At 37.8% G+C, this 12,964-nt stretch overlaps 1 protein-coding gene across 2 annotated transcripts in view; it reads left to right on the forward strand.

Annotated features, from left to right (window-relative positions):
- The first annotated feature begins 4,611 nt into the window (after window positions 1-4,611).
- Window positions 4,612-12,964, forward strand: part of plppr2a (phospholipid phosphatase related 2a) — a 35,922-nt gene continuing 27,569 nt past the window's right edge. For both annotated transcript variants that reach the window (XM_059561022.1, XM_059561003.1), the window contains exons 1-2: window positions 4,612-4,870; window positions 7,520-7,641. In XM_059561022.1, coding sequence (XP_059417005.1) covers window positions 7,573-7,641 — 69 coding nt within the window. In that variant the 5' untranslated portion in view covers window positions 4,612-4,870; window positions 7,520-7,572. The remainder of the gene's footprint in view (window positions 4,871-7,519; window positions 7,642-12,964) is intronic.

Genomic DNA, 12,964 nt, shown 5'->3' on the forward strand with positions numbered 1-12,964 from the left:
AGAGAGAGAGAGAATTTCAGGCAACATAATGTTTAATTCCTTATGTTTCATTTAATTAGCATTCTTTCCTTGCAATCATTTGTGTTGTATATGTACAGTATTTGTATATACACTCATGCATACATACTGTACATACATACATACATCATATTATATAAACCATAGTCTCTTATTGAAATAAGTTATATTAAAATGCAATTCACACAAAATTTTAAATTGAATTTAAAGTTTGGCCACAATGCAGGTTATAACTAGATATTTCCATGATGCTTTCATGATTCTGGTAGCACAGTCCTCCAGCTTTGTGGTTCCACTAAACAGCTCCATCTTTCACATCCTGGGGCTAGTGCCTGTTTTGCAGGAGATTTGCTGTGGCGTGACTCACAAACACTTTCTGACTGAGATTTCAGCCATGCTGTATTCGGAGAAACCCAGGGAGCCCCGGGCCTTAAAATATGACATGCTTTCACATCATCCAACTCACAGCTGCTCCACTGTGACCCTAAAAGCATTACATTTAAAAAAAATAATAATAATAAGTTCACATCTAAATACCAGATGTTCTACCCATACTGAAGAAATCTATTTTTGGGGCCAAACTTTAGTTTGAAATATCACAAATCTCTTTTCCCCCCATTTTTATTCTAAATAATGGCACATATTTCTAAATAATATTTAGTGTTTTGAGAAACATGCACTGAAAAATTTTAAGTAAGTGGAGTAAATATTGCTCTTATGTTTACTTTAAAGTTATGGTAATATTGTTAGAAATGATTTAAATATGGATTTAAAAAATACTTTTTCATCATTGTGAAATCATCAGTTTGAAGTGAATATAACACAGTGATGCTCACAAAGGCATTATAGAAGGTCTCAAGAAAATAGAGGTCAGTAGGACATTTTTTTTGACAGAAATGAAGCACACAATGAAAAGCATTAGTGCATGAGCACATATGCACACACATTCAGTTCACCTCTCTCTGAAATATTCATTCCATGGCATGATGGGATATTTTGAAGAAGCCATGCATGTTATGGACAGAGGAAGATTCCTGTGCTATCAGCTCCTTATATCTGTCAGAAAGAACTCAATGAGTTCATGTGGCTCTGATTTACATTAGCTGGACTGTTCCAGACACAATCTGGATTCTCTGGGAGCTGTGAAGTATTCCTCTCAAAAGAGAGTCTGTCTTCAGCCTTTCACATTTTTCTAGTCAAAAACACCCAGTTATCTCACTTCAGATGTCATGATTATAGTCTCACAATGTTCTCATATGCCATAATCTGCAATACAATCTCAAACTACCGTATTTCGACAAATAAAGCAAAACTGAGATCGTTATTACAACATATCTCCTTAGACATGAAAGACAAATCTCTGAACATTAAGGCTTATCTCAGGGTTTTTGCTATCGGTGATTTGGAAGAGACTTGAGAGCATTCTATTCTTTTATCATTTGTAAATGTAAATTGTCATAATTCTAATGAATATCTAGTCAATTGAAATGAATGAAATGTATTGTTTTATTTATTTGACCATCTCTTAGGATCAAATCAGGCGTTGGGAATGCTTTGAGTCACTGCTGCTTTGTGAAGGCACCTCATACTAATGAGTACAAATCAGATTCATGTGCCATGTCAGAACATTTGAGAGAAAATCATTCTCCATCTGAATCATTCAGAGTTTCAGATCCACTACAAGCTAATTATAAGTGTGCACTAAAATGACATGTTTTGTTATCATTGCATTTTATAATGAATAGTAATTCCAGTTAATACATAAATTAATAGGAAATGTGTTGGATACAGTTAATAATACATACATTTCTGTCTGCTTTTTGAATTGTAATACTCATGATCTGAAGGTCACAGCATTTTACAGATATGGTTCATATTCTGGTTAATAATTTCATTTCAAAAGATGCTGTTGGTATAATATTGAAATTTAGCCATTTTTCAGTGCATGTAAATGTGGTCAATGCAACTTCTATGCCCATAATTACTGCATATTCCAGTTTAATGAAAATATTCAATATTTTAATTAGGTAACTATTAGTTAGAAAGGATACTGCTAATATTTCAGATTGTTTAGATGTGTCTTCTGTTGTTTCCTTAATACAATGTTACTCATTAAGTTTGTGTGGAAAATGTTCTTATTTTATTTTGAAGCCTATTTAAGAAGTAAAAATGTAAAGCATAGTAGGTTTTATTCTTAAGGAACTGGATAAAAAAGGTCTCTATTGGACGTGGGGGGAACTGATTATAAAAAAACTGCAGTATTTGTTAACAGGAACATGTTTTGTTTACATGTTGTCTCTTAAAATGAATAAAGTGGAAATATGTTCCTTTTTTGCAGAATTTTTTTTATAATTAAAGAACAACATCTTATTCAAAATACTGTGGTTTGTAGTTTCTATAAAGAAATGCAATATTGTGAAATGCATTACTTCTACAGGGAGATTGTATTTTCTCGTAATTTTAGCACTACTGTGCTCTGGAAAAAAATAATAATTGAAGGAATACAACCTGTCCACTTTGACTGTTTGTTGGTTATGACCTCTTTTTTTGTCATGAATTTTAACAAGGGAAGGCCGTTTATTTGCATTTCTCAGCAGTGTGGTCTGCATCAGTTCTCCATCTGGTGCACTGAATCATACGCATCATTTCCCACGCAGCGGCAGAAAAGAAAGGCATGTTTCTAAGGAACCAGAGGTTCTACAAGATCTTCTCAAACGAGCTCTAATGAAACATGATGTAAATTTACCCATTGTACATTACACTGTGGGGGAGATGAGGGGAAGAATGAGCTGCACCCGCTGATGGTGTTGTGTATTTGCATAAGCTGTTTGCTTTAGCACCTATAATTCACTGGAGGAATTATGCAAATCATGTAACAATGAATATGTGCACATAAAACTGTCTGATGCTAAACTTATGCAGTTAAACTGAGTTTGTGGTTAGTGAGTTTCACAAAAATAATATAGTTACAGTGTAATTATTTTTGTACTCTAAAAAAAATGCTGGGTTTAATACTAAAATATGGAAAAACACAGCTTTCGTATGAGATACTCTCCAAAATTATCCTACAGGGTGATGCAGAGGAGACAAATAGTTGAAGAAAGTCATTATTTTTTTATTTTCTTTGCACCCAAAAAGTATAGCATAGCTTCGTAAAAAATTATGGTTAAACCACATGGATTATATATATATATATATATATATATATATATATATATATATATATATATATATATATATATATATATGTATATATATATGTATATATATATATATATATATATATATATATGTATGTATGTATAAACATTAATGATCTGAACTGGTTCACTTTCTAGTAGCATTTTAAATATTCATGATTTTGCCCTTTTTGTGTGTTTTTTATTCAAGCCTTAAAAATATGATACAATTGTTTGCGTGTATGCAGCTGACATGCATATTAGAAATAGGAGGCATTCAAGGTCTTTATTGATTTTTCTCTTTCTCCGACCCCTATCAAGTGTGAGCAGCACTGCCTGACTGAATGCAGGACTCGAGGGACTGCGGCCTGATGAACGTTAAGCAGAGCTGTCCAATAACACACACACACACACACACACACTAGAAGTAAAGGTTAAGTCACATTTGCACCCGATGGACTGCTATAATGCACATAATTCACCCCTGAGACATGCAAGCTGCTTTACTTCAGGTTTCATTTGCATTTACTCCAGTTAGTGATCTCTTTGCTATTTGCTTCTAACGTTAAAGGAGTACACAGAAGGGGTTTTAATTGAAACAGTTGGTACTTCTGTCTCTAAATAAATGTCGACATTTTCTGAAGAATATGTGAATGATGTTTGCCCAGCAAAACCTACTGCTAAGTTAGCTGTGTTACAGATGCATGCTGGGCATTGCTAGATAATTGTCATGGTGGTTTGGATGGCTGCCAGGGTGTTTCTAGGTGGATGGAACAGTAATCTGAATGGTTGGTTTGGTGTTTGGTTCTTTTTTTGCATTTTTGAGTCAATTTCTTAATCAAGCCACATCTGCGACAAATGAAAGACCAGAAGTCTGGTCTTATTTATTTATTTCTATGTTTTGAAATAATTTTTTTTTAATTTCTCTTTTTTTCTATTAATTATTTCTATGGGAAAGTTGTATGGAGACTTTGTGGAGCTCGGATTCAATTAGTTAGACATTAAATAAAACACCTGCTATCGCCACTTGATTCATTCATTATTTTGCTTAACACTGCAGCCTTTGGTAACCAATAATATGCTCCCTTCCCTATCACTGGCGTCCATTCGTCTTATGTGGGTCACTGTTCATTCATTAGACGATCCGGTACGCATTACTAATATCAATACTGATACAAGCATCACTAATGAGTGCAATGCGGCTGCTGTTTGTTTTAGACATTGTAGAGGCTTTGGCCCGCTTGGCCCACAGAAGATCACTTTGAAAATAACATGAACCTACCTACATTCACTGCATCTCACACTATTACCTGAATCTGGAGAGGGAGGGAGGCACGAGTCTGAATACAAATCAGACTCTCCTCTAACCTCCGACTGTCACGCGCACTCGCTCGCTGACGCTGCAGCTGCACTGGAGAGCTGTGGTTGAACCCCACGCGCCTCATTAAAGAGGGATCCGCCTGTGCACGGTTTGCACACAGACCGCGAGCGCATCTGCGTGCGCTAATGTGAGGAAACGCTCTGCTAGAAAAAAATCCTGCGTGGGTGGGTGGATAGACGGAAGAACGAGGACGAGGAGAGGGAAGCTGGATCAGTGCGCAGGAGCTCCATGGAAAACGCACTTTATGGCCACTGCATAGGAGGAATCCATAGCTACGGCTGTAGGGTGTGAAGTAAGTCTGGCTATCCGTCTAATTGTGCATGCAAACATTTTTGGTCATTGTGGACGGTGCATGAATGTAATTTCAGGGTGCGTGTGGGGGCGAGTGTGGCCGATTTGGAGTGAGACACCGTGGAAGTATGAGTGATGTTTCCTGCCCCATATCGCTGGAAATCAGAAGGACATGGAGAAGGAAGTAGGGTGGTGGGGGTGTGGTATTCCCCAAACGCTAGCTCTAATTACTCTGTATGGCAAAATCCCTTTAGGGTTTTACGCTCTTATTGCTTTCGCATGCATCCCCCACCTTTAATAGCTTGGAATTGCGATGCTGACAGCTGATGCATGTGGTGATTTGTAACGTGCATGTGTTTTGGGGGTGGCTCAAACCAGAGACATGTTCAAATAAAAAATGAGACAGATGAGTGATAGACACGTACACAGTGTAATCCAGGTGCTTACAACAGCACACCAGCAAGAGGATTGCGCTCTTTTTTATATTAATGGGTTGGACAAATTAAGAAATACAGAGAAAAGAGCGAGAGGAGCGGCAGAGTAATGTCTTGGTAAGTGTTTATGAGTTGCATTTGTACAGGATGCAACGAAGAGCTGGATTTAGTGATGTTTGTTAAAAGGATGGTTCATGCAAAACTAAAAATTCTGTCATTTGCTCGCCCTTATTTCATTTTAAAAACCGGCACGACTTCCTTCTGAGGAATACAAAAGAAGATATTTGGAAACATGTCTCAGTGGTTTTTGTTGTCAGTGCATGAGAGTTATTGGGGTTCAGTGTTTAGCATTCTTAAAAATATATTATTTTGTTTTCTGCATTTTAGACGTAGGGATGTGAACAAACCCTTAATACTGTATAGGGCAGCACAATTTAGGGAAAATCGAATTGTGATTACTCTGATTAAAATTATAATTGTTATTTAGGTAAATGATTTTGTTAAAATGTGTAGGGCTGCACAATTTGGCCCTTTTAAGTAATTATATAATAATAATAATAATAATAATAATAATTAGTAGTAGTAGTGGTAGTATTACTAAACAAAATTATTAAGAAAAAAACTATGTTACCATTTTTATGTAAAATGTCAAAAAATCTATAATAATGAAAATTATAATTTATTAATTTGCACACATAAAATCATAGAGTTTTTATTCTGGTTGGAAGACATGGGGAGCCAGTTCCAAAGCTTCTGAAAACAGCTGGTTCATAAGTGCTTTTTATTATAGATTTGGGAAGATGGTTGGCACGTCATGTTCCCAGATGACATTAAAGCAACCCAAACTCAGAGCAGGGATACATTTGTGTGGAGCAGCATTTACTGCAAACCGAGCTGCTCCGAGCCACTGAAACCACTGGATTATAAACTGCTCATGTGTAGAAGAATATAGTGCTGCACTTCTCTCTGAAATATGCAGCACATATATTTATCACAACACTTGCAATTTAGGTTTTATTTGATTATGAATTGTTCAGCTCATATACTTCACATTGGGACATAATTCATATTGCACTGTTTGTGCAGTAATAGACATGAAAGGCATGCTGTAACTACCCAGAACACTTAAGCACCCACCAGTCGTGTCTAGCAAAACAGGTCTGCAAAACTTTTGATTTTGTTACATGTCGTCAGGAGACTTCTTGTTCATATTGTAGCTTTTGCCTTTAGTTTTTTTAGTCAGTATTGCACAATCATACATTTTAATCTAATGCACAAAATACATTGTTCTCTTTGAATACTATATTTCTCCTGTTTTTTTTGCGAGTTATTGACGTCAGTTTATTTTGTTAAAGATATTGCAAGAGTAGGCTAATTCTTCACTACATTAGATGCAAAGTCAAAGACCTTGAGGAGTTGTATCTCTTTTCTGGATTGGGATTGTTGTTCACTTTAGCTTTAAGACATTAAAACGACTCACCACATAGACAGACTCTTCAGAAAAAACATTCCAGTGTTGCCCGGCAACGAGGAAACGTTAAAAAAAAATGCTGGTCTGCCGCTCCATTTTTTTTTTACATTATCTGAGGAATTGCACACTGACAGATGTAAGATGTTGACCGCTGTGAGCGTAAGGCACACTAAAAGCAGAGGCATGTAGATCTAGATGCTTTCTGTCGTAGAGCTTTAGTGCCTTCCTTCATGTGATATTCATTTCCCTGTCCTGAACTCGGGGGTCTATGCTGTGATGTTCAACAGACCTGCTGACAAAATGCTGCTCGGTGCAATCACGGACCAATGAAAGTCCAGTCCTAGAGAGTTCTGGGTCCATCTGTTCGTAAATGAATACTAGGATACTATCTAAGTGCTAATTAGACTCACTACAAATGGTTGCATCATTTATTCTCAGTAGTGAGCTTAATAAACCGTAAGTCTTGTAGTATTTCAGTTTGCCATTTATGTATAAACCTTTTTGGGTCATGTAACTGTTAATGGGAATAACCTTGAATATAACATAAGCTCTCAATATAATCTGACTGGACATTTTTGTTTTCTGGTCACCTGTATACATTTTTAGATTCTACATAGGGTTATGGGGTTGTGTTTAATGTAGTCATACAGGAGGATATCCTTCAGACGTGCAAAGGACAATTAAGATATTTTAATTGCGTTTTCTAGCTCCTGACCTATTTTTTCCTTCTCTTTCATGTGAGAAGAATAAAGTGTGAGTGTGAGAGGAGGAACAGAGCAGAAAGAAGAGGGATCTACAATGGCAGCAGAAGAGAAGCCTGCTGTGAAGAGCAGTAGCTCCATTCTCCCATGTTTCCTGTTTGTGGAGGTGAGTTATCCTTAAAGGGTTAGTTCACCCAAAAATGAAAATTAGCCTGTTATTTACTCACCCTCAAGCCATCCTTGGTGTATATGACCTTCTTTTAGACGAATCCAATCGGAGTTATATTTATGTCTTGGCTCTTCTAAGCGTTAACATTGCTGTGGATGGGTGTTTCTGTTCAACAGTCCAAAACACGTTAAATAAAGTGCGCCCATCCATAATAAAACATGCCTCACATGGCTCTGGGGGGATGAATAAAGGCCTTTTGCATGCATTACATGCATTTTTGTAAGAAACATCTTTGCTTATTTTGCTCCTATAAACAAACTTGTGAGACTAGCATTTCTCAGAGGTGCGCGTGTGTTGCATCATCCGCCGGAAAGGCTTCTGTGTATGACAGATAACAGAAGTGAGAGAAAATTGTTTATTACATTTGAAATATATTCATTTTTCTTACAAAATGAGGGTTGGACAGATTGGCCATTATAGGTTAATCTATATATATAGTCTATATCTATCTATCTATCTATCTATAGATATATAGATGTATAGATAAATTATTTCATCTTATTTAGAGCTGATAACAATGACTGACAAAATAAATTGAAGGAATGAAATGGTTTCTATGATTCAGGCTGTTTCCAAATGTTACATTTCTAACATGCTTTGTTTCTTGAAGGATGGGTAGATAATAGACTGAATTGTTTTTGTGTGTGTTATTGTGAGTGTGTTCGTGTGCACTAATGTTGCGTGTGCATCACAAACACATCATGAAACTTGCCTCCGCTGTTGTTACTATGGCTACCAATCAGCTGGATCTCTTTCCTGTGTCTGTATCCTCCTTGTGCTGTATCATTTTTAGATGCTCCCTCTCTCCCACACTTGTAAATCTTCTCTCTCCTTCCTTCTTCAGCTTTCTTGCAGTAATACACAGGCCCATGCATTCACACACAGACATACATTACTGTGCTCTAGCAGCATGCATATACAATTATAATATAAGCAACAGTCATTTTTCATTTCCTTTTTTTGTGTAGCACATTCAACCATTGCTATGACTCACTTCAGCGAGGCGAAGCAAAAGACAAGGATTGTGAAAGAAACAAAACAGTCAGTTATAATGTAGTCTGTTACTGACAGCAATGTAATTTAGAAGAATAATTTTAAGTAATGTATTCAGATTTTTTTTGATTACTTTTAGATTAGTTATGACCTAACTTGTTTATAGATTTGAATGGGTTTATTGTTCTAAAAAACAAAGAGAAATCAAATATAAAGTCTGGAATCCCTGCATCACATGACATAAAAAACAGCAATTTGTCATAATTTACAATCTTTTTTTTCCCCATGGAAAACAAGGGCTTACGTTTGAAGAATTTTCAAACTGCTGCTCTGTTATCATACTATGTATAAAATCATGACCAAGAACACCAAAAAGCTCACAAAGGCACCATACGCACTATATGTATTAGTCAAATCTTCAGAAGTCGAACAGTATTTTTCTGTGAGTTTGTGCAAATCATTATTCACTGACTATCTTTCCCTCAGCCGTATCCCAGGTATTGTATCATGTTGATGGCAAAGACAGTAAATTTAGATATATGATGACAGAATTTACATTTTTATGAAATTGACAGTTTTGCCTCAGTAGATTTGAGATTAGCGTTATACCTCCTGTGAACTCCAGAAGAGGGCGCACGACTGCTGCAGGTGCTTCAGTGACTTTGAAGACGAAAAAAAAACACTTTTTCACATCAGTTTAGTTTATATTTAAATTATTAAATGTTATTAACTTGTAGTGAAATTCTTAATTATATTATCTATGGATGTGATGATTTGTATGTGTGTCTCTGTCTGGCTTTGCCCACTGTGTAATAATTAAGAAAATATCCACAAATATAGTAAAACCTGATATTAGCTACATTGTTATGATGGAAACAGTTTAAAAAGTGCTTTAAAAGGCATTAAATATTAAACAAGGAAGATTTGAAAAGTAAAGGTAAAACATCTGATCATCAGTCGATCTTTGGCAGTGAGAGATAGCAGATCTAGTTCCTCTGGCGTCTTTGATAGCAGCATGGAGATTTACAAAGGCGCTGGAAAATGAAAGGAATAAAAACAGATTTTTTTTTTATACGACTGACACTTGAACTGGCAGGTCGCTGATGAGCATTGTGGGAGCTGTGTAGTTTGACTCCGTAGGAGGATAAACGAATAACAGCGGGAAAGCAGAGAAACACTGTTGCTCTTGACGAATGAAAGAAGAGCAGAGAAGACTTGTAGAAAGGGAGGAAGAGAGGCACTACTTGGCAGCGTCCTAAATGACTTGAATTTGCTGGAGCGGCTTCTCAGCGGGATAATGTTTATTTACAGCTGAGAATCCCCTGTGCACATGCTGAAACACAGACTAATAACAGACTGATCACACATCTGCATGCCTGCGGTCTCTTATCAAGACGCTAACTGTGAAGCAACAACAAACATGTTGAAACATTATTTGTTTTGTGCAGTAAATGCTCGAATCTGAGCTGGTTTACTGGTCTTAACTGGTTTAAGATGGTTTCCAAAACTTGCCAAGCTAGTGTTCAGCTAAAAAAGTGTCCTAAACCCTCAACCCTGCCTGTCTAAAGATGTTTGTGGAGAGCAGCTAAGACTGTACTCATTAAAGATCATATTTGTGCATCCATTCATCATCACACAGTACAAGTGTAAGGTACATGGCGTTCTTTGGTGCTGTTTAGTTCTGCTCATCATGCAGAATAAAAGGCTGTAATGAGCTATGAATAAAAGGAGAGATGAGCTGTCACTCAAACGAATGAACAGCCTTCAGTGTCTGTCAGCGCGAAGAGAGACAATTCTAAAAATACTCTCAAAGACCAGACTGATTTCAGGCCCAATTAGAGCCCAAACATTTGAATGACGCTGAGTTATGAGTCATATCTATCTATCTATCTGTCTATCTGTCGGTCGGTCGGTCGGTCTGTCGGTCTGTCTGTCTGTCTGTCGTTCTGTCTGTCTGTCGTTCTGTCTGTCTGTCGGTCTGTCTGTCGGTCTGTGGGTCTGTCTGTCTGTCTGTCGGTCTGTGGGTCTGTCTGTCTATCTGTCTGTCTATATGTCTGTCTGTCTGTCTATATGTCTGTCTGTCGGTCTATATGTCGGTCTGTCTGTCGGTCTGTCGGTCTGTCTGTCTATATGTCTGTCTGTCGGTCTGTCTGTCGGTCTGTCTGTCTGTCGGTCTGTCTGTCTGTGGGTCTGTCGGTCAGTCTGTCGGTCTGTCTGTCTGTCTGTCGGTCTGTCTGTCTGTGGGTCTGTCTGTCTGTGGGTCTGTCGGTCAGTCTGTCGGTCTGTGGGTCTGTCTGTCTGTCTGTCGGTCTGTGGGTCTGTCTGTCGATCTGTCTGTCTATATGTCTGTCTGTCGGTCTATATGTCGGTCTGTCTGTCGGTCTGTCTGTCTATATGTCTGTCTGTCGGTCTGTCTGTCTGTCGTTCTGTCTGTCGGTCTGTCTGTCTGTGGGTCTGTCGGTCAGTCTGTCGGTCTGTGGGTCTGTCTGTCTGTCTGTCGGTCTGTGGGTCTGTCTGTCGATCTGTCTGTCTATATGTCTGTCTGTCGGTCTATATGTCGGTCTGTCTGTCGGTCTGTCGGTCTGTCTGTCTATATGTCTGTCTGTCGGTCTGTCTGTCTGTCGGTGTGTCTGTCTGTCGGTGTGTGTCGGTCGGTCTGTCTGTCTGTGGGTCTGTCTGTCTGTCTGTGGGTCTGTCGGTCGGTCTGTCTGTCGGTGTGTCTGTCTGTCTGTCTGTGGGTCTGTCGGTCGGTCTGTCTGTCGGTCTGTCTGTCTGTCTGTCGGTGTGTGTCGGTCGGTCTGTCTGTCTGTGGGTCTGTCTGTCTGTCTGTGGGTCTGTCGGTGGGTCTGTCTGTCTGTCTGTCTGTCTGTCTGTGGGTCTGTCTGTGGGTCTGTCGGTCTGTCTGTCTGTCTGTCTGGCGGTCGGTCTGTCTGGCGGTCGGTCTGTCTGGCGGTCTGTCTGTCTGTCTGTCGGTCTGTCTGTCTGTCGGTCTATATGTCGGTCTGTCTGTCGGTCTGTCTGTCTATATGTCTGTCTGTCGGTCTATATGTCGGTCTGTCTGTCGGTCTGTCTGTCTATATGTCTGTCTGTCGGTCTATATGTCTGTCTGTTGGTCTATATGTCGGTCTGTCTGTCTATATGTCTGTCTGTCGGTCTATATGTCGGTCTGTCTGTCTGTCGGTCGGTCGGTCTGTCTGTCGGTCTGTCTGTCTGTCGGTCTGTCTGTCTATATGTCTGTCTGTCGGTCTATATGTCGGTCTGTCTGTCGATCTGTCGGTCCGTCCGTCTCTGTCTTCATTTTGTAAGCTATAATTGAAAATAGATATATTTTAAGAAAGCATATATAAAAAAGTAATATAAATGCACATAAAACAATATAAGCATTATTATTCTTATTAAAAATAAAATATATTTATATAAAGTATTTTACATTTATGTTACTTTTATAATTAAAAATAGAATGAATATAAATAATATTGTTAATGATAACAATATAAATAATATTAATAAAATATAATCAAGTGAAGATGCACTTCATTTTGAAATAAGAATAGAATATATTATTATTATTATTATTACTGGAAATCTGTAATAAAAATAAGATTATTGTATTTTTAAATAAACAGTTTGAATATAAATAAAATAAAATTTTATATAAATTATAATTAAAATCTATTCAAATGAAAAATCATTTAATTAAAAAACTAGTATAAATAATCATAATAATAAATATTAATTTACATATTAAAAATCTAAAAAATAGAATAAATAAAAGTAGTATAAATTAAATATGTATGTACTTCTGCCTATCTTTTTAAATGTACTGTATATAATATGTCCTAAATATCAAAATTGGAAAATAAATTGTGAATAAATTGGCTGTAGTTCCTCCAGAGCTGATATCAGCAGCACGCCGCTCTTGAACCCTGAATCAGAAAGAGGTCAGAACGCTCTGAGGAGTCGTACCTTCTCAAACAGGCTGTGAAACAGATTACAGCACATCTGTCATCCTTAATGCATGACAGCGATGAATCTCGTCGTTCTCTCCGCTCTCCTCCAAACACAATCAAGCGAGTCCTCGGCAGCGCTCCTCCAAACCGTGGAGTCGCCTGCCAGCTTTGCTTACGGTGATGCTGGGGGTAATACAGCGGTGGTCTCTATTGATCTGTCTCAGCTTGTTTGCTGTATGCTCCACAAAAGAGCAGTGCACATATTACCGAGCAAATATTCGTATGCATGACACCTGTCTTCTTTTGCTCATGTCTTC

This window comes from Carassius carassius, chromosome 1, assembly GCF_963082965.1.
Source record: "Carassius carassius chromosome 1, fCarCar2.1, whole genome shotgun sequence".
In the NCBI taxonomy this organism is placed as follows: Eukaryota; Metazoa; Chordata; class Actinopteri; order Cypriniformes; family Cyprinidae; genus Carassius; species Carassius carassius.